Raw genomic sequence first — 22,480 nt, forward strand, 5'->3', positions numbered from 1 at the left:
TCATTTTTAAAAATGGAAGGCAGAGTGTAGCATATAAGGATAAAATCAGGTCAAGATCCACAAAAACGTAATTTAAAACATCAGTTTTGTTCAAGCAAAGTGATCGTACATATTAATAGTTTTGCAACCTTAAGGGTGGACTACTATAGAATACTGAATGAGGCTGACATTGAAGAAAGCTCCAATTGACATCAAAAAGTGAGCTGCAGTGTGGATGTGAGGAACTGAGAATAATGTTCAGTCTGTTTCATGGCAATTATTCTGGCCACCTGAGATCTTCCAGGCCCATGGTGCTTTCAAAGGCCCCACCACCTAGAGAAAAACTATATATTAGAGATTGTCCTCTGTATGTAAATTACTGATCAGTCCTGCTAGCTCAGCACGTTAAACACTTTTGACCTAAAGCAATATTCTGCCCTCATGGTGTTGTATGAGATACTAGAGGCTAGTAGCACTTTATTGTGCAGATTCTCAAAGCTGTAATGGTCCTGGGTTCCCTTTGTGATACGCCTTGTACAAGAGTGTCATGTGACATAGTCATGAAGGGCTTTCTATAATCTTGTAACATGTCCAGACAGAAGTTGCTTTGTTAAGATACAGTAAAAATGTATGCAGCTGAACTATAGTGGCTTTATAAATACGCTAAGCTAGCACTATATGTAGAAGTAGTGAAAATTGGTCTTGTGTTGGGAATTGGATTGCTGACACTTCCAATGAGTTTTAATTTTGCCCAGCACCTGAAAGTTTGTGGCTGCATCTGAGTATGTAGGATTGAAAGCATTTAAACTATAATTAACATTATTACTTTTATGTTTGTTGTTGTAAAACTACTTAGCCAGCAGGAAGCATAACTTTAATTTCTCAGCAGCTGCAACAGCCAGAATCTTAAAGCTGTCATCTGTTAACATCAGCACCTGAGAGGGGCTGGTGCTCAGTCTGTGGTCCCCATCTTGGAACCGAGCCTACAATATCTACTCTAATTTGTTTTGGTTATTTCTTCTCCAGCCCCCATTCTTTGTGTAATATATTGTTTGTTGGAAGACTTCTAGAGAACTCAAAATATTGCCACAATATTGTGATATTTTGATTGGTCCCAATTAAAAGTTTGTTCTCAACCATATACATGTGGAACACCTTTGTTTCCTTAGCTTTCAGAACTATTTCTTCCATAATTTGTTGAAAATGGAGCAGAGTGATTTATTATAGAGCAGTGAAAAACTTTCAAGGGAAGTGCTACTGATAAGGGAGTTCAAAGTATCAGAGTTAAGGATATATTTGCCACGCGATTTGTATGATTCAGTTACCCATTTTTTTCTTTGCCATTTTAGAGTAGGTAGGCTAGCATCATAGGAACTTCTGAGTTTTACAGGTTGTAAATCATTCCTTAAGTCTAGTAAGGTTCTCTAGAAAACAAATGCACTGTATTTTTCTTCAGTAGGCGATAGTTTGATAGCTTAGAATCAATTGTAGAATTGGAAGGACCAGTATTTGCTTAAAGCAAAGATAACCCCTAAACAGCCTCGGCCCGGTATACCTGTAGGGGTGTCTCCACCCCCATCGTTCAGCCCAGACACTGAGGTCCAGCTCCGAGGGCCTTCTGGCGGTTCCCTCACTGCGAGAAGTGAGGTTACAGGGAACCAGGCAGAGGGTCTTCTTGGTAGTGGCGCCTGCCCTGTGGAACGCCCTCCCATTAGAAGTCAAGGAAATAAACAACTATCTGACTTTTAGAAGACATCTGAAGGCAGCCTTCTTTAGGGAAGTTTTTAATATCTGTTGTGTTATCACTTTTTTATTATCATTAATTCTGTTGGGAGCTGCCCAGAGTCGCTGGGGAAACCCAGCCGGATGAGTGGGATATAAATACTAAATTGTTGTTGTTGTTGTTGTTAACAACCCTTCAGGTGCTGCCAGACACCAACTGCCATCAGCTCAAGCCAAGAATGGCCAATAGTCAGTGATGATTTGCAGTTGTAGTCCAGCGACATCGGGAGAAGCATTGCCTTCTCACCCGTGGTTTAGGAGAATCAAAAATGAGAAACATGGTATATAACATTCTACTTCCAAGGTGGGGGAACCTTTGCCCATGGCCCCGATTAGGCCTGCCAGGCCATTTTGGCCAAGCACCACTCATTACCCTATGTCTGATATTTTATATAATGTCAGGTGTGTGGCAGGTAAAAGTGGCGTTGGCAAAGGCGCTGTGCCTTTGCCCACATGGTTTGATTTCAAACTGCACAGGCAGAAATGAGTCACCTGATGCCGCCATGATGTCAAGGGAATAGCAGGTGGGTAACTCTGCCCACGTGTCAAACTTGACTTGCAGGGCTTAGGGCAGGGGTGTCAAACTCAAATTCATCGGGGGCCGCATCAGCAGTTTGGTCACCCTCAAAGGGCCGGTTGTATCTGTAGGACTATGTGTCCACTCTTTATTATCATAAATTATTGTCACTGCATTCAATTATTACTGTTTTTTGTAATAATGTAAGTAATAACTAGCTCTGAAAGCAGAAACATAGTCAGAATAATGGCAAGTAGATATTCAAATGTACAATTATTGTACAATTTACTGAAAAATGATTTTTGGTAACAGACAGTAATTTTTTTTAAACATCCAAATATTGCCAAACACTGTTTATTACACATATGGCAAACACAAGGCATTAACTTTTTTTTAACTTTTCTGACTAGATGGTTTCTGAGCACAATTCAAAGTGTTGGTGCTGACATTTAAAGCCCTAAACGGCCCTGGTCCAGTATATCTGAAGGAGCGTCTCCACCCCCATCGTTCTACCTGGACACTGAGGTCCAGCACTGAGGGCCTTCTGGTGGTTCCCTCACTGCGAGAAGCAAAGCTACAGGGAACCAGGCAGAGGGCCTTCTCGGTGGTGGCGCCTTCCCTGTGGAACACCCTCTCACCAGATGTCAAAGAGAAGAACAACTACCAGGCTTTTAGAAGACATCTGAAGGCAGCCCTGTTTAGGGAAGCTTTTAATGTTTGATGTATTTTAATATTCTTTTGGAAGCCGCCCAGAGTGGCTGGGGAAGCCCAGCCAGATGGGCGGGGTATAAATAAATTATTATTATTATTATTATTATTATTATTATTATTATTATTATTATTATTTATCCCGTGAGTCCTGTATCTAGCAGTATTTTGCTTTTGTCTTCCCAGTACCCACATGCATCACGCCAATTTTATTCCAGGCAGTAAGTACTGGTACCTTACTCAAGACTGGTTAACGTGCTGTAACTACCAAAGTCTGATTTCCAATACGTGCTTTCGCGTGTGTGGGTGGCATTTTAATCCACATTAGTGACTGACAAGGTGAAACTGGAGCAGGGTAGTGATTCCAAATCACCGCCACATTCAGAATAAAGGTTTGCCATCGACTGGTGTGTTTGTCTCATCAGTATTGTAACAATTCGATTCGGACCATTGGTCCATCTAGCCTGGCACTGCCAGGCACTGACTAGCAGCGGCTCTGCAAGGGTTAAGGCAAGAGTCTTTCCCAGGGTTGAGTACGGCTGACTAGCAACGGCTCTGCAAGGGTTAAGGCAAGAGTCTTTCCCGCGCTAAACAGCCTCTCCCCAGCAAGGGGTTGCTTGCAGAGCACAAATGGTCACGTTCAGACCAATCCACAAACTCCTTACATTGCGTTAGCGGCTGATGTGGATCGGTAGCCTGCAAATAGTTTAAACTGCCACTTCTTGAACAATAGACCCTGCGACAGTAGTTTCCCCATCCCAATTTAATTACCCTTATGGGATTTTTATGATTACCAGGAGCTTTCCTCGCCTTGCAACTGCCTCTCTGCAAAAAGTGAACACGTGCCTTGGGAGGAACGAGACTTCTTTAGAAACCAGAGCGCTTTTTCTCCGCAACAACTGCTTTTCGGAGAAAGCTCTGCAGAGCGAGCCGCTAAGCAGGCGTGAGCCGGACTCCCGTGAGCTTCGCCTTCTGCACGCTAAAGCGAAGAGGCGGCACTGCAGCAGCCAAATAGGCCGTCCTCCTTTTCTCTGAATGTGCGGTGCTGCCGCCCCCGCCCCGGTCTTTCCCTCAATGAATACACACAAGCTTTCTCCTTAAAAAAAAAAAGCGAGAATAAAAAAAAAGCGCTGGCAGCCGGCAGCGGCTACACGGGCCGCATGAGGAGGTCTGCCGGGCCGGATTTGGCCCGCGGGCCTTGAGTCTGACACCCGTGGCTTAGGGAGATAAGGACCTGGGCCTGCCAAACAGATCCAGCTCCTCACCCTGTTGTACTTCATAGTGACTGAAAATGTTGTTCCAGTCCTTTCCTATCATGAAGCAGCCCCAGCTTTCAACAGGATATATTTTGTTGCAGCCTCACTGTCTCCCTACAGCAGGGGTGTCAAACTCAAATTCATCGGGGGCCGCATCAGCAGTTTGGTCACCCTCAAAGGGCCGGTTGTATCTGTAGGACTATGTGTCCACTCTTTATTATCATAAATTATTGTCACTGCATTCAATTATTACTGTTTTTTGTAATAATGTAAGTAATAACTAGCTCTGAAAGCAGAAACATAGTCAGAATAATGGCAAGTAGATATTCAAATGTACAATTATTGTACAATTTACTGAAAAATGATTTTTGGTAACAGACAGTAATTTTTTTTAAACATCCAAATATTGCCAAACACTGTTTATTACACATATGGCAAACACAAGGCATTAACTTTTTTTTAACTTTTCTGACTAGATGGTTTCTGAGCACAATTCAAAGTGTTGGTGCTGACATTTAAAGCCCTAAACGGCCCTGGTCCAGTATATCTGAAGGAGCGTCTCCACCCCCATCGTTCTACCTGGACACTGAGGTCCAGCACTGAGGGCCTTCTGGTGGTTCCCTCACTGCGAGAAGCAAAGCTACAGGGAACCAGGCAGAGGGCCTTCTCGGTGGTGGCGCCTTCCCTGTGGAACACCCTCTCACCAGATGTCAAAGAGAAGAACAACTACCAGGCTTTTAGAAGACATCTGAAGGCAGCCCTGTTTAGGGAAGCTTTTAATGTTTGATGTATTTTAATATTCTTTTGGAAGCCGCCCAGAGTGGCTGGGGAAGCCCAGCCAGATGGGCGGGGTATAAATAAATTATTATTATTATTATTATTATTATTATTATTATTATTATTATTATTATTATTTATCCCGTGAGTCCTGTATCTAGCAGTATTTTGCTTTTGTCTTCCCAGTACCCACATGCATCACGCCAATTTTATTCCAGGCAGTAAGTACTGGTACCTTACTCAAGACTGGTTAACGTGCTGTAACTACCAAAGTCTGATTTCCAATACGTGCTTTCGCGTGTGTGGGTGGCATTTTAATCCACATTAGTGACTGACAAGGTGAAACTGGAGCAGGGTAGTGATTCCAAATCACCGCCACATTCAGAATAAAGGTTTGCCATCGACTGGTGTGTTTGTCTCATCAGTATTGTAACAATTCGATTCGGACCATTGGTCCATCTAGCCTGGCACTGCCAGGCACTGACTAGCAGCGGCTCTGCAAGGGTTAAGGCAAGAGTCTTTCCCAGGGTTGAGTACGGCTGACTAGCAACGGCTCTGCAAGGGTTAAGGCAAGAGTCTTTCCCGCGCTAAACAGCCTCTCCCCAGCAAGGGGTTGCTTGCAGAGCACAAATGGTCACGTTCAGACCAATCCACAAACTCCTTACATTGCGTTAGCGGCTGATGTGGATCGGTAGCCTGCAAATAGTTTAAACTGCCACTTCTTGAACAATAGACCCTGCGACAGTAGTTTCCCCATCCCAATTTAATTACCCTTATGGGATTTTTATGATTACCAGGAGCTTTCCTCGCCTTGCAACTGCCTCTCTGCAAAAAGTGAACACGTGCCTTGGGAGGAACGAGACTTCTTTAGAAACCAGAGCGCTTTTTCTCCGCAACAACTGCTTTTCGGAGAAAGCTCTGCAGAGCGAGCCGCTAAGCAGGCGTGAGCCGGACTCCCGTGAGCTTCGCCTTCTGCACGCTAAAGCGAAGAGGCGGCACTGCAGCAGCCAAATAGGCCGTCCTCCTTTTCTCTGAATGTGCGGTGCTGCCGCCCCCGCCCCGGTCTTTCCCTCAATGAATACACACAAGCTTTCTCCTTAAAAAAAAAAAGCGAGAATAAAAAAAAAGCGCTGGCAGCCGGCAGCGGCTACACGGGCCGCATGAGGAGGTCTGCCGGGCCGGATTTGGCCCGCGGGCCTTGAGTCTGACACCCGTGGCTTAGGGAGATAAGGACCTGGGCCTGCCAAACAGATCCAGCTCCTCACCCTGTTGTACTTCATAGTGACTGAAAATGTTGTTCCAGTCCTTTCCTATCATGAAGCAGCCCCAGCTTTCAACAGGATATATTTTGTTGCAGCCTCACTGTCTCCCTACAGCAGGGGTGTCAAACTCAAATTCATCGGGGGCCGCATCAGCAGTTTGGTCACCCTCAAAGGGCCGGTTGTATCTGTAGGACTATGTGTCCACTCTTTATTATCATAAATTATTGTCACTGCATTCAATTATTACTGTTTTTTGTAATAATGTAAGTAATAACTAGCTCTGAAAGCAGAAACATAGTCAGAATAATGGCAAGTAGATATTCAAATGTACAATTATTGTACAATTTACTGAAAAATGATTTTTGGTAACAGACAGTAATTTTTTTTAAACATCCAAATATTGCCAAACACTGTTTATTACACATATGGCAAACACAAGGCATTAACTTTTTTTTAACTTTTCTGACTAGATGGTTTCTGAGCACAATTCAAAGTGTTGGTGCTGACATTTAAAGCCCTAAACGGCCCTGGTCCAGTATATCTGAAGGAGCGTCTCCACCCCCATCGTTCTACCTGGACACTGAGGTCCAGCACTGAGGGCCTTCTGGTGGTTCCCTCACTGCGAGAAGCAAAGCTACAGGGAACCAGGCAGAGGGCCTTCTCGGTGGTGGCGCCTTCCCTGTGGAACACCCTCTCACCAGATGTCAAAGAGAAGAACAACTACCAGGCTTTTAGAAGACATCTGAAGGCAGCCCTGTTTAGGGAAGCTTTTAATGTTTGATGTATTTTAATATTCTTTTGGAAGCCGCCCAGAGTGGCTGGGGAAGCCCAGCCAGATGGGCGGGGTATAAATAAATTATTATTATTATTATTATTATTATTATTATTATTATTATTATTATTTATCCCGTGAGTCCTGTATCTAGCAGTATTTTGCTTTTGTCTTCCCAGTACCCACATGCATCACGCCAATTTTATTCCAGGCAGTAAGTACTGGTACCTTACTCAAGACTGGTTAACGTGCTGTAACTACCAAAGTCTGATTTCCAATACGTGCTTTCGCGTGTGTGGGTGGCATTTTAATCCACATTAGTGACTGACAAGGTGAAACTGGAGCAGGGTAGTGATTCCAAATCACCGCCACATTCAGAATAAAGGTTTGCCATCGACTGGTGTGTTTGTCTCATCAGTATTGTAACAATTCGATTCGGACCATTGGTCCATCTAGCCTGGCACTGCCAGGCACTGACTAGCAGCGGCTCTGCAAGGGTTAAGGCAAGAGTCTTTCCCAGGGTTGAGTACGGCTGACTAGCAACGGCTCTGCAAGGGTTAAGGCAAGAGTCTTTCCCACGCTAAACAGCCTCTCCCCAGCAAGGGGTTGCTTGCAGAGCACAAATGGTCACGTTCAGACCAATCCACAAACTCCTTACATTGCGTTAGCGGCTGATGTGGATCGGTAGCCTGCAAATAGTTTAAACTGCCACTTCTTGAACAATAGACCCTGCGACAGTAGTTTCCCCATCCCAATTTAATTACCCTTATGGGATTTTTATGATTACCAGGAGCTTTCCTCGCCTTGCAACTGCCTCTCTGCAAAAAGTGAACACGTGCCTTGGGAGGAACGAGACTTCTTTAGAAACCAGAGCGCTTTTTCTCCGCAACAACTGCTTTTCGGAGAAAGCTCTGCAGAGCGAGCCGCTAAGCAGGCGTGAGCCGGACTCCCGTGAGCTTCGCCTTCTGCACGCTAAAGCGAAGAGGCGGCACTGCAGCAGCCAAATAGGCCGTCCTCCTTTTCTCTGAATGTGCGGTGCTGCCGCCCCCACCCCGGTCTTTCCCTCAATGAATACACACAAGCTTTCTCCTTAAAAAAAAAAAGCGAGAATAAAAAAAAAGCGCTGGCAGCCGGCAGCGGCTACACGGGCCGCATGAGGAGGTCTGCCGGGCCGGATTTGGCCCGCGGGCCTTGAGTCTGACACCCGTGCCCTACAGGTTAAGCAAAGGAATGGGGAGAGTTTGGAAGGCAGAAACTGGGGCCAGAGGCAACAGCAGAATTGGGGAGCTGCTATCTTGTGATACAGAATAGATAATCTGGGTGTTCCTGGGACACGTAAGCATTAATCAGGAGGATTCCTCAAATCCCTACCCCCAGGTGGCTGTCTGTGTATCGCTTTGTGCTTGTCCAGAATAATGCAGACATCTTTAGGAGAAGTGAGATGAACCAGGCATGCAAAGTACACTAGATTACTGTTAGCATGCTAACATTCTCTCTTTTATGATGCATGCTCAGTGAGAACATTTAGAGGTCTAGAATTCTTAACATTACCTTCATAGGAATTTTTCGCAGTAAAGTTGGTTACTTGCTTTTGTATTGGGAACATTTACAAATTCAGATCAGCATGAATAATGTAGGAATTCACAGTGAATGCTGCGGCGGATAAGGATATAAATTCAACAGGCGAAGATAATTTTGGAAGCCTGGTTTGCGGGGGGAAATACTTTCTAGTTTTTGCTTGAAAGCGGTGATATTTAGAGATCTTATTTTATGGTAAAAAAACCAGGCTGTTTTAAAAATCTGTTTATGTGATCTGCTAGAATGCAGGTGTTTAACACAAAACAATACCGATTTGGGCTAGAAATGTATGGTTAGTGTTGTTGCTTGCTGAATTCAGTTATTCCTAGATATCTCTCTTGAAACTTCTTACAAATATAAATTGTAATGCCTCAACAAAAGTCTCATTTAATAGTGCTTCTGAACTTGGGGGTCTCTGGTTAGCTCAGATTCTAGTTACATCAGAAGAGTATCAAACCATGGTTTTATGATCCTAGTTTGCTCAATACAGTGGTACCTCTGGTTACGAACTTAATTCGTTCCGGAGGTCCGTTCTTAACCTGAAACCGTTCTTAACCTGAGGTATCACTTTAGCTAATGGGGCCTCCCACTCAATTTCTGTTCTCATCCTTAGGTAAAGTTCTTAACCCGAGGTACTACTTCTGGGTTAGTGGAGTCTGTAACCCGAAGTGTTTGTAACCCGAGGTACCAGTGTAACTGGAGTTTTTAAACTACATGCAGGGTTCAGATATAACAGGGAATTCTGGTTCATTTTGCATTGAAGATGGAAGCTTTTCAATCTCATCTTGCATGTGAAAGAGCAGTGGGTTGGTTAAGGCTTGTTGTGGCTACTGCAGGTAATTTTAAACTTTGGTTTGATGTCACAGAGCTGAACTGGCCTTTTTGTGCTGAAATTAAACAGCAAACATAGTTCAGGATATTTGACTGTAGGAGAACCCCCTGAAAATAACTAATACCTATTAGTCTTTGAACCCCACTGTAGAGGAGGGAAACACACTTTCTGTAAAGAGCTTTAAAAGAAAAACAACCCCCTGCACAGATCCCCACAATCTGTAAACAAATTAGGGGAGCGCAATACAAAGTTACTGTCTGGCACAGTGCAGATTGACATTCTTTCTTTTTCAGTGTAGCCTATTTGCTTAGTGAAATGGAAGACAAATGGCTTAAAGAAATGTCTGTAAAATGTCACAAAGGTAAGGGTGTATTTTGTAAAGAAACCTGGATAGGTGGAAGCACAAAATGTATCTCTTGCAGTTAAGATAACATTTGTGTAATGTAGAACTGCAACCTGTTTTTGGAGGGCTCTATATGTGCAAGACTGAACCTGAAAGCTTGGGTGTGTTTTAAAAGTGATGTGGGAAGACTTGAACAATGGCATTTCAAAATAAGTAATGGTTGTTCTATCTTTAGGAAGTGAATTTTACTTTCTTTTGAAAGAATAAGGCACAGTTGCTAGCCTGAACAAAACCTTGTCCTTCATGGGACAGAAAATGAGGAAAGAAGTCACAAGTTTTCTTTTTAATTTGGAATACGTAGGCTGAAATCCTAACCCTACTTACCTGGGAATAAACCCCATTAAATTCAGTTGGACTTTTGCAGACACAATTAGGTATAGAATGCCAGGGCTCGGGGAGCGAATTCTTTTCAATACAAAATAACACAGTTGTTTTGAGACGTCTGTATTTAGCTGAAGAATAAATACTGGCATTTGGGGCCATTTGTAACAACGGTTTAATCTCGGTATATGGAATAAGTGCACTTCTTACAGAACTAAGAGTTATGCAAGTATAGGCGAAGAAAAGCCCTGGTGTCTTAAAACAGAAACTCAAAAAGAGAAGTTGTTTTCTTCAAAGAGGTTATCCACTAAAGTTTAAAAGGAAGGTAGTTATAATAAGGAGACTCTTGAGAGTCCCATGGACTGCAAGAAGACCAAACCTCTCCATTCTGAAGGAAATCAGCCCTGAGTGCTCACTGGAAGTACAGATCGTGAAGCTGAGGCTCCAATACATTGGCCACCTCATGAGAAGAGAAGACTCCCTGGAAAAGACCCTGATGTTGGGAAAGACTGAGGGCACAAGGAGAAGGAGATGACAGAGGACGAGATGGTTGGATAGTGTTCTCGAAGCTACCAGCATGAGTTTGACCAAGCTGCGGGAGGCAGTGGAAGACAGGAGTGCCTGGCGTGCTCTGGTCCATGGGTCACGAAGAGTCGGACACGACTAAACAACAACAACAAAGTTATAATAAGATAAATGTTTCTGAACAGTACAGCTGATTAATACAACACAGTGCATGTTTCTTTCAGTCAGAGATTTTCTTCCTGTGTCAGATGTGGTGAAGGTGAAATCTTGTTCACCTTCATTATTATTTATCTTTAAGTCATGTGGCTGAAGCAGGCACTCCCAAACTCGGCCCTCCAGATGTTTTGGGACTATACATGTCCTACTCTTTGGAGTTGATTCTTGCCACGCCTGGCATTTGTAAATGAGGTTCCAGAATTAATTTGTTTGAAGCTGCAAGATTGTTTAATCTTGTACTTTGAAGGAAAGCTTACCAGTGTATTAGTGCAATTATTCACAGCATACAAATAATTCTAAGTGTAAATCTTCCAGGGTGTTGCAAAATTTAATCCTCAGGATTGCCTAGGCAGGATTTGTAGTTATGGAGTCACTGCCAATTTAGAAGTTGTACATCGGGAAATGTCATAATTGAATAAAGAGTATGATTGAATAATTGAATATGTATAGGTTGCATATGTTGTAGAGAAAACGATTGTAGGCCCTACATATTTAATACAAAACCCAGAAGGGAACCTGAAATTAAAAAAAAGCAGGAAATCTACTATTATAGCTTTCACATCGCATAAAAATGATGTTACAGTCACTGTAACATTGTATGTTTGACATTTTGTGTATTTTAAAGTGTGGCTGTGATTTTTTCTTGGTTTATTTTTCGTTAACCTCTTTGAGGTTTGTTTGTTTTTGCAATCATGCAGTGTTTGAATTTTACTAAATAAATAAATGAATGCTGTAAGTTGCGTGGCTGGGGTTCTGCGCCAGACATTCATGGGGTGTGTCACCTGGAGAACACAGACCCGCAAACCTATGTTTGGAAAGTGTCGTCGTTCAAGCTCACCAACCTGAACTGTGTGCATCGTATCATGTTAGGGCACTGAACATAATATTTTTGTGATAAAATGAAGATGGGAGGTACCTAATATATCCTGTCCCCAGGAGAATATACAGTGGTGCCCCGCAAGACGAAAGCCTCGCAAGACGAAAAAGATGCTAGACGAAAGGGTTTTTCGGTTTTGCGTTGCTTCGCAAGACGAAAAACACGCTAGACGAAAGGGTTTTTCGGTTTTGCGTTGCTTCGCTAGACGAATTTCCCTATGGGCTTGCTTCGCAAGACGAAAACGTCTTGCACTTTTTTCTTAAAGCCGCTTGAAGAGGCGCAGTTGCGACGGACCGTGCTTCGCAAGACGAAAAACATCGCAAGACGAAAAGACTCGCGGAACGAATTATTTTCGTCTTGCGAGGCACCACTGTAGTAAGATCATTGAGCAGAAATGGAACCTTGAATCTGGTAAACATATGCCCCAAATGTTTGACCAGATAAGTAAGTTAGTGACCCTAAACTAGGGATCTGTGATGTGGAGCTGCTAATGAGGTGTATAAGGTATTGCATAGTTTAACTCAGTGTTATTAGCGCTCTCTCTCTCTCTGAATGATACTTGCTGTGCCATAGCCAACGGAAAAGCTGTTGCATACTGAGGTTCAGCTTCAGATAGCTCTATCAGTGACACTGTGAATTTCAGAGACTAAACCAGTTGACTTCTCCTGCTGGAAATCAGACTCTTTTGTAACAACCAAATGTGTTTGTCAGGCAAGAGACTGTCTCTTTCTTGTAAGGTTCTTTCAATTTTCCCCAAACAAGTTATTTTCTCCACTAATTTGAAAAAAAGGCAGCAGCTGCCTGTTCCCTGTTTCATGTACCTACTTGTCTGATATATTTTCCCCCCAAGCTGGAAATAAATGACTTCTGTTTCTCCATATCTCACATTGTGCATTACATCTTTTGCATAACAAGGTGGGATTGTGGCTTCTGACAAGGAGTTTGATCATTTGTGTTACAGAAAAGTTTTCCTTTTGGCTGAGTCCAGTATCAAAGGACATTCAAAAGGGGAAAAGATTTCTTTACTTTCACATAGAGCTAGGCCTACTGCTGCATGTACTGTCATTTTACTGCCTACTTCCTTTTTGTAGCTTTATTTTCATAGTCTATATGTACCTCGTTCTGCCCGGACACTGAGGTCCAGCGCCAAGGGCCTTCTAGCGGTTCCCTCGCTACAAGAAGCCAAGTTACAGGGAACCAAGCAGAGGGCCTTCTCGATAGTGGCACCCACCCTGTGGAATTCCCTCCCATCAGATGTCAAAGAGAAAAATAACTACCAAACTTTTAGAAGACATCTGAAGGCAGCCCTGTTTAGGGAAGCTTTTAATGTTTATTGTATTTTAGTGTTTTGTTGGAAGCTGCCCAGAGTGGCTGGGGAAACCCAGCCAGGTGGGCGGGGTATAAAAAATAAATTATTCTTATTCTTATTCTTATTCCTGTACATCTAATGTGTACAAGGTGGCTGATTTGCTTCCTCTTCCCTTGCTATGCACCAGCAGCACACAGCCATTGCAGGATTATAATCACAATTTATTATTATTAAACCCTGACCTGCCCGTCAGCTGAAGTCACCAGTGATATCAGCTGATGGGAATGGTTTTGAGAGAAATGGCTTTACGGGCCAAACTGGGACTCCGTGGTGTGTCAGAGGTTCCCCATTCCTGCTATACTGCAAGTATAGTAAAAGATTCAATTTAAGGATTTTGTTTTCTTGTACGGAATGGTTAATTTTGGATATGCCGATCTATGTCATTGTAAATATGCAGTGTGATCCTATGCATGTTTAACCAGAAGTAAGTTTCTGTGTTCAGTGGTACCTACTCACAGGAAAATGTGCCTATGATTGCTCCTTAGTTTTACAGCTTTTCCCCCTTAAGGTCTGTTGCTTTTTTCACTGTCATCCTTGTAATGCTTCTAAGTTTATCCCGTGTACAGTGGTGCCCCGCAAGACGAATGCCTCGCAAGACGGAAAACCCGCTAGGCGAAAGGGTTTTCCGTTTTTGAGCTGCTTCGCTAGACGATTTTCCCTATGGGCTTGCTTCGCAAGACGAAAACGTCTTGCGAGTGTTCCGATTTTTTCCCGCTCCCCCCCTTTTTCTAAGCCGCTAATAGCCTTTTAGCCGCTAAGCCTTTAATAGCCGCTAATTCGCTAAACCGCTAATAGCGCTAAGCCGCTAATAGGGTTGCGAAAAAACCGCTAGACGAAGAGACTCACGGAACAGATTATTATCTTCTTGCGAGGCACCACTGTACCCTGTACCTGCATTTTAGTTTCAAAGAAGTGGAGCTGCCCCTTCCTGGTGGCGTGCATTTTCTTTCTTTCTTATGAAGTAGACAGGTGCATTGAAGACCCAGCAGTTATTCAGAGCACATGTTCGTATGAAGACCGTTTGCCCTCAGGAGAGTTGGAGGACAGTTGGATGTCCCAGAGGGATGTGTGTATGGCTGTCCCCTTCCACTGAAGCAAATTCAGAAACTTGGGGTGGGCACAAAAGAACTGTCTCTCTTGCTGACCCTTCTTGTAATGATTTTTTGATTTTTTTTTTAGGTTTCAATTTGGCATCGCCTTGCCTCCAGTACCAGCAACAGCTGTGCTCCTTGATCAATGTGACGGTCTGGAATGCTTCAGCAACTGACGAAATGATTGAGGGTAGCGGAAGATATGATTTTTACATTGGTCTGGTATTGGCAATGAGCTCCAGCCTTTTCATTGGTGGGAGTTTCATCCTGAAGAAGAAAGGTCTCCTTCGATTGGCTAGGAAGGGCTCCATGAGAGCAGGTAAAAGTTTGCTTGAACGGGGGAGAAATGTTTAAGGGAAAACAGGAACTTTGAGCCCAGATCTTGGCTGTAACTTGAAGCATATACAAAATCTTTCATATGAAGTTTTCTATAATTGTATGCAGAATTTAGCATATGGGACAGAATTCTGAGAATCCCCACTACATTTTTTATTTAATTAAAAAGAGCCAGTTTGTGCCCTTTTGGTTTTAAAAGAGTTGAAAATGTGAAAAATGGGGGCAGCTTGACATGATGCAAGAAAGGAGATTGTTTCTCCACCGCTGAGAACCATGTGGCAGTTGCGTAAATCCAAGAGCTGTGATTGGGTCAGTATGAACCATAGAATTCTAGAGTTGTAAGGGACCCCAAGAGTCATCTAGTCCAACCCCCCTGCTATGCAGGATTCTCAGCTAGACCATACATATGGACTGAAATGTTACTCCTTATAGTGTACACAATGGAAGCATGTGGTAGACAAGCTGGGATATAACTCTTCAGCACTATTTACAGTGTTCAAGGAGTGAAGTAACACCACCCCCTTGGTTCTCCAGTCGCGTTTCACTAACCATAGCATGTCTATGCCCAACCCCTATATTTTGACGTAATTCTAAAAACCGAAACCCCCTCCTCACAAGGATACCTCAAACTCAGGGTGTCTGAAAACACACATGTATTTTGTTCTTATTTATGCAAATATTTTATGGTATAGATTTGGGGTTTCCTTGAGGCAAAACTTTTTCTGCTTGGTGTTTAAAAGCGTCTCATGAATTTTGTAGTGTAATACAGTGGTACCTCGGGTTAAGTACTTAATTTGTTCCGGAGGTCCGTTCTTAACCTGAAACTGTTCTTAACCTGAAGCAACACTTTAGCTAATGGGGCCTCCTGCTGCTGCCACGCCTCTGGAACATGATTTCTGTTCTCATTCTGAAGCAAAGTTCTTAACCCGAGATACTATTTCTGGGTTAGCGGAGTCTGTAACCTGAAGCGTATGTAAGCCGAGGTACCACTGTAATCCCTCCGACTAAACGGTCTTCCTATCTGAGTACGCTGAATCACTGTATTTTCACGTTACAGAGTTAATAAATTGGGTTAACTTCAGCTGTTTTTAAAGACTTTAACTATTTTGAAACATGCATATTTAAAACAATTTGCATGCTATCAATGCTAGCATGCGTACATTTTGGCAGGATGGTTGAGCTTTTCATGATGCAAATTGGTACCTACTCTGCTTACGTGGCAGCAAAAGCTCCTGCCTGAAACACACAGACTTGTACTGCTCTGAGATCTCTGTGGAATTTTATAGTTCTATAGTTTTGTTTTGTCAAACAAAACGTAACAAATCTTTGAAAAACGTATGGCTCCTTAAATTCCTTGAGAGGTGGGGATGCAACAATGGTTTATGAGGTTTCAGGGTCAAGGAAAATGGTGGCCCAAAGTTCATTAAATGAGAAGGGGCTTCTATGCAAACTGCATACCTAATGTTTTCTGAATATTTTTCACTTTTGCCAGTTGAAAAATAGGATTAAAATAAAAGTGGAAATCGACGTTGTTGAGTAGATAAGGTTGGTTTTATTTTCTGACCTTGGAGAGACCTGGCTTTTATCCAAAGGACGAAGCAGCTAGTTCTGCCCGTCCAAAAATTATTTGGGCTTACGATAGACTTCAGCATTGCAATGTTGAAATGAGGCACCCTTTTTTTTTAGGGAAGTAACTTTGAAAATATTTATATAATTAAAGCATAGTAATGAACTTGTATATTCAGTTCTTTTTTCTCTGGGCCGATACACAGATTTGCATTTTAAAAACAATCTTCTGGAATATAAAAAAACCCAAGGAATATAAAGTTGCACAAAGCCAATGCTAAGGAAATTACCCCTATTTTATTAATTTCCTGTGTTGCAGTGGCTTGGGCTAGATGATCCTCAGGGTCCCTTCCAACTCTACAATTCTCTGATTCTGGGAACATATGTCCATGCATAATGCAAATATATCTGATCTGAAACTATGTCAGGTAACCCTAGCTTTGTGTACCGTATTTTCACTCACAGAAGAGTCAGGGCTTTATTGCACAGAAGCTCCTTCATTTCACTGTAGGAGTGTTCTGCTTGGAAGGCAGACATTCTTGAGCTGCATGCATGTAATCTGAAATATCGCAAAACTTTTTCTAGCATCCTGAGGGCTGCCTTGTAAATCGAGTAAAAGATGGTAGCAACAGTAATATCCAAATATTGGACCCAAGAGTTTTCCAGCACCATGGATTGGGCAAAGCAACATTATTCCAGAACTATTTTTAAAAAGTATTTCAGTCATCGTAATAAAAAGCTTTTATTGACTAGTATCGTATTTTTTAAAAAAAATTCTGGACCATTAAAAACTTAAAATATAATAGCAGCATCTATTGTGTATTATCACAGTAACTTTCCCCCCCTTTTCTTAAAAAACTAGGACAAGGTGGCCATGCGTACCTTAAAGAGTGGCTCTGGTGGGCTGGACTCTTGTCAAGTAAGTTAAGCTAACATACTTTTTTTTAGCCCTCTTTGGTTATCTGTGAATCCAGACAAGACTGCATTGAAAGTTGGCACTGTCTGGGGGCTCAGAAGGGTCCATCACTGACCTCGTGTGACGTTGAGAAGTTTGACACTTCAGGGCCAGTCACTCTCACTTCCTCTTTGCTGTAGATGTGGCTTACCTGGTGGCACTGGGAGAGAGGTCTCTCCTTATGGGATCAGACAACCTGCAGCAGTTCCCCAGGAGGCAGCTGCAGATCTCCTCCCCACCCCCAAGATGCAATGTCTGATACTTAGCAGTGTGCACCTTTTGAGTGCTGGCTGGGCTCCCATAATAATCCCCTGCCATCAGATAAAACATGGCTGCAGGGAGGAGGGAGTAAGGTGAGTGATTGGCGGCGGTGGCAGCAACCAACGGTCGTGTTACATGGGGGCTCTGGCAGCACACCAGGTGAGGAACAGGTCAGCAACACCTGGCAAGGGCTCAATGGTGGCATGTGGCAATATCTCTGAACCCCCAAAAGGAAGAAGAGAATAATCTTAAGCATGGAATGTCAGTAAAGGAACATAGAAAAGTAGTGCAGGTATTGTGAAAGAATTTGAAGACCGGGTGGGGAAGTAACACAGGGCCCTAGGACAGAAGGGGGCTGAATTTTGGAGAGGAAATGGGAAGATGTGGCTTTGGAGGCAGGAAACAGTATGTTGTGACACAAACGCCCATTCATTTGTGCTGCTGAGCATTTAGATTTCATTTCAACACTGGGGAGAACGATCAGTTCCAATTTCTGCTAGCTTCCAATTCAGTATAATCCAGATCACTTTCCGACTCCACAAGGGGGAATTGAGAAAATGCCCCTCGTATTGTAAACCATAGATTTTTTTACCCTAAGTAGTGGAGCGTTGTAATGAGATCTGGAAAGGTGACCCCAAACTGAAAGGCATTCTTGTGTTAAAGAAGTTGGCTTTGAATTTTCCTGTTTAGGGATTTCCTTGTTGATAAAAGCTGCTTTTTATGCATTTTGGTTTCCATCTGCAGGGGTGGGTGGTCAGCTTGAGTTTTCGAAAGCTTATCTGAAACTTGTCCCCTTTTGTATTTTAATTTGTAGTGGGAACTGGCGAAGTTGCGAACTTTGCTGCCTATGCATTTGCACCGGCTACGTTGGTGACTCCCTTAGGAGCTCTAAGTGTTCTTGTAAGGTAAGGAATATGGCATTTTCAGAGGCAGTGTGGTTGCATTTGCTAGTAAGTGCATACTTATGTGTGAGTACACAAAAACTTGTTGAAATCTGTTAGCCTCTTATTCCAATTTCTCCTGAACTCCCCCACCCCAGTTGCCTTAATTTTATATACTTAAGATTTTTTAAAATCTCCATTATCTTTTTGATTGCCACACGCTCTGACTTTAAACATACTCCTAGATACAGGTGGGTAGCCGTGTTGGTCTGCCGTAGTCGAAACAACAACAACAAAAATTCTTTCCAGTAGCACCTTAGAGACCAACTAAGTTTGCTATTGGTATGAGCTTTTGTGTGCATGCACACTTCTTCAGATACCTATCTGAAGAAGTGTACATGCGCATGAAAGCTCATACCAATAACAAACTTAGTTGGTCTCTAAGGTGCTACTGGAAGGAATTTTTTTTATTTTAAACATATTCGTTGGTTTGAAACCCTTACAGGCTGGCTTATATAATTCATTTATCACCAGCCTTTACCATTTTTTATGCTGTGTTTTTATTTTATCTTTAGTCTTGACTTGCGTTTAATGCCCTATTAATGGAGGCAGCAAAATCTGTTTGCATGCTTACTCAAAAAGTTGCCCAACTTTATTCAATGAGGCCTACACCCAGGTAAGCATGCATATGATTGCAGCCTAAAACAGTCACTTGTTTTCTGAATAAGATCACATCCCAGAGTAATTGAAGCTAATAAAGAATCCATCTGTATGTCTATGGTTAGGATTATTTGCCCAGTGTGCAATACTTTCAGTTTAACATTAGATTTGCCCTTTTATCAGTTTGGTGTTTTTCATTGTTTTGAATTATTTGGTCTCATTTGCAGCCGCAATCATCGCACTGCCACCCCATGAATAAATTGTATACAATTTATGGGTGGTTTTTGGATAGAAATTTAATAAACTATATTGATTGAGTTGTTTTAATCATATCAACTTAAATCAAGGTCCTGTTAGACACTGTTCGGTATTTTGTATTGACTGTAACCAGTTGCTGTGTTTCTCATTTTGGAGCTAAACTGTATCATTGTAGCTTTAAAACATTAAAAATTCAAACATATTAGCTGTCGAAAAACAGATTGCAAAGACTGTGTGTGTATCTTGCTCTTTAACCTTGTCAGAATCCCCAAGGTGGTTTTTGGTATTAAAAATAATAATAATGGAGCAATTCAAATTTACAACATGGATTTATATATTTTTTTGTTTCAGTGCCATTCTCTCATCGTACTTTTTAAATGAAAAGCTCAATCTGCATGGAAAAGTTGGGTGTTTGTTAAGTGTACTGGGTACAACCGTGATGGTAATTCATGCACCCCAAGAAGAGGCAGTGGAAACTTTGAATGAAATATCCCACAAGCTGGGTGATCCAGGTGAGAGAGCCCTGCACTCTGTTTGGTAAAGCAAGGAGCCGTAGAGAAATGCAGAGTTCATAGGAATACAGTCGCATCTTGGAAGTCGAACGGAATCCGTTCTGGAAGTCCATTCGACTTCCAAAGCATTTGAAAACCAAATTGTGGCTTCTGATTGGCTGCAGGAAGCTCCTGCAGCCAATCAGAAGCCGTGGAAGCCCTGCCGGATGTCGGGTTCCAAAATAATGTTTGCAAACTGGAACAATCACTTCTGGGTTTGCGATGTGAAGGAGCCAAAACGTCTGAGTTCCAGGGTACGACTGTATTGTGTGACTTTGAACAAGGTGTCTGAAAACCTAGATTTAGGTATGCACCCCCAACTGTTCAAAAGAACCATAGAAGCTTTTGAGAGAAGTTTGCGTTTAACAATACAGTATAGCCATGTGCTTTGTGCTTCCCCTGCCACAGCTAGCTGCAATTTTTTTAACAGTAGTTCAGTACTGTTTGCTTGAACTAAAGACCTAACTGGTTTACAAAAGGCAATCTAAAATACTCATCAAATACCAATGAGAAATTAACATTAAAAACACGTTGCTAAAAAAAAAAAACTTCAAATATAAATCCAGCAATTTAAAAACAGTTCTGCCTCCTAAAATCACATGTTAGAATTTCATTCTCTGGCATTAATACTGCAAAATTAGGAAGTACCCCCCCCCCTTTACTGAGCAGCAGACTCCCCCCCCCCTAATTCATACAGAGTAATAAAACACGAATTTTGGCTGATGTGATTTCTCTTTATGTTGCAGGTTTTGTGGTCTTTGCCACATTTGTTGTCATTGTGTCCTTAATAATGATCTTTGTGGTGGGACCACGGCATGGACAAACCAACATTCTTGTGTACATAACAATATGCTCAGTCATTGGAGCTCTGTCAGTTTCCTGTGTAAAAGGCTTGGGCATCGCTATAAAGGAACTTTTTGCTGGGAAGCCCGTGCTGACGCATCCTTTATCCTGGATTCTGCTGCTAAGTCTTATTGTCTGCGTCAGCACGCAGATCAACTATTTAAATCGAGCCCTGGATATATTCAACACTTCCCTCGTGACACCAATCTATTATGTATTCTTCACAACATCTGTTTTAACTTGCTCCGCTATCCTCTTCAAAGAGTGGCAACACATGGCAGCTGACGACGTTATTGGCACTCTTAGCGGCTTTCTCACTATAATAGTGGGGATATTTCTATTGCATGCCTTTAAGGATGTCAACTTCACCCTAGCAAACTTGCCCGTGTCTTTACGTAAAGATGACAGAGGAATAAACGGCTCTTTGCCAAACACATACGAACGCTTTAACGACGAAGAAAGTGGAAGCCGTGTAGGTGATCTGCAGTCCACAGAGGGAATGGCCTCTAGGAGAAACGGAAACCTGGGAGCATCTTAAGAAGAGAGCAATTCTGTAACTGTGTTTTGTTGTGGAATGTCATTTTTAAGTGCTTGTCAGAAACAAATGTATTTAAACCGTATGTATAGACAATCGTTTGTTTTTAGGTTTGACTAGCTTGGACCAAGAACAGTGGTGGGTTTTTATTTGCCTTACTTTTCATTTAAAAAAAATAATAATACTAAAGGACTTCAAAAACATGTTTTGCTAAATTACCTGTGAACATGTAAAATACTAATTTTTTTGTTTAGGACTTATTGCACTAATGACAATTTTAACAAATAAAATGCTTTATTTCTGCATGAGTGAGGGGTGAATTGACACATACCTGGCCATCTTTTTGTGCTGCTTTCCTAAATTAGTTAGGTAGCCTTGTGTTTCAGTGTAAGGAACAACTGTTAATTTACTCATACATTGAGAGAATGGAATTAGGTGAAACCCACTGAACCTTGCGTCAAGTTTCCCTTCTCCCAGCTGGAAAAAACCTTGAGCTGCAATGCAGCAGAGTACTATCTACATAGATTAAAAGCAGAAAAATGCTGTTACTATAAAGAGGTTCTTTTTATGTGACGCATTAGATACCATCTACACCCACTCATTTGTGTTAACAGATTATAGGCCCAGTTTAGATATAACATATGGTTCGGGCATGAGGTTTGTTTGCTCTGCATTGTATTATGAAGAAACAAACCTGATTTTGCTAAACATTTCCACAGTGCTTTTCAAGTAAAAACAACAGTTCACCTGCATTAGCTAGCTGTAACCATCATAGCCACCCTGTAAATTTAAACCAAAGCCCGCTTTGATTAACCACATTGTAGAGAGGTGCCTTTTATCTTCTTTCTCACCAATGTAGTTCCTAATTAGTGCTATTTAGAGCAACTCTGCCCTGTTTTCCATGGGAACCAAGACTTCTTGTTGACCTAAAAATGAAGTTCAGCACAGGTTTTAAGCATATGTCATTGGTAGAGACAAACTATTGACATGCAGATAGGGAGTCTATATTAAACAAAATGGGGTGTGTGTGTGAAGGGAATACATTTATGCCTAGAAGCTTTTTATACAGCTGACTAGAGAAGGATAAACGGGGAGACAACACATTCCTTCTGTTTTATGAACAGCTTAGGTCTTAGAAGGAAGACAAGGATATGTAATCAAAGCATCAGAGACCGCCAGGAGTAAAACCAGTAGTGCTTTTAAAACATACACATTTTCCATCTTGGAGTAGAACCACAAGGAGGGAACTAAGAAGCTTTTGCAACTTCTCATTGTCTGGTTCTGCCTAATTTTGAAACTGGCATGTTTCAAATGAACCATAGATGAGATTGATTTATCACTGGGCAGGTAGGGTTCAGGCAGCAGACTA

General features: G+C 42.2%; 1 protein-coding gene across 4 annotated transcripts in view; it reads left to right on the plus strand.

The window, feature by feature from the left end:
* Positions 1–21,419, plus strand: part of NIPA2 (NIPA magnesium transporter 2) — a 23,729-nt gene extending 2,310 nt beyond the window's left edge. For 2 of the 4 annotated variants that reach the window (XM_083501734.1, XM_083501735.1), the window contains exons 2-6: positions 14,354–14,584; positions 17,030–17,086; positions 18,198–18,288; positions 19,534–19,694; positions 20,480–21,419. In XM_083501734.1, coding sequence (XP_083357860.1) covers positions 14,446–14,584; positions 17,030–17,086; positions 18,198–18,288; positions 19,534–19,694; positions 20,480–21,114 — 1,083 coding nt within the window. In that variant the 5' untranslated portion in view covers positions 14,354–14,445 and the 3' untranslated portion in view covers positions 21,115–21,419. Of the gene's footprint in view, positions 1–8,613; positions 8,924–9,756; positions 9,825–14,353; positions 14,585–17,029; positions 17,087–18,197; positions 18,289–19,533; positions 19,695–20,479 lie in introns of those variants that run through there. The other 2 variants (XM_083501733.1, XM_083501732.1) reach the window with 2 other exon arrangements.
* Positions 21,420–22,480: the final 1,061 nt, after the last annotated feature.

This window comes from Podarcis liolepis (assembly GCF_965112155.1).
Source record: "Podarcis liolepis genome assembly, chromosome: 4".
Taxonomy (NCBI): Eukaryota; Metazoa; Chordata; class Lepidosauria; order Squamata; family Lacertidae; genus Podarcis; species Podarcis liolepis.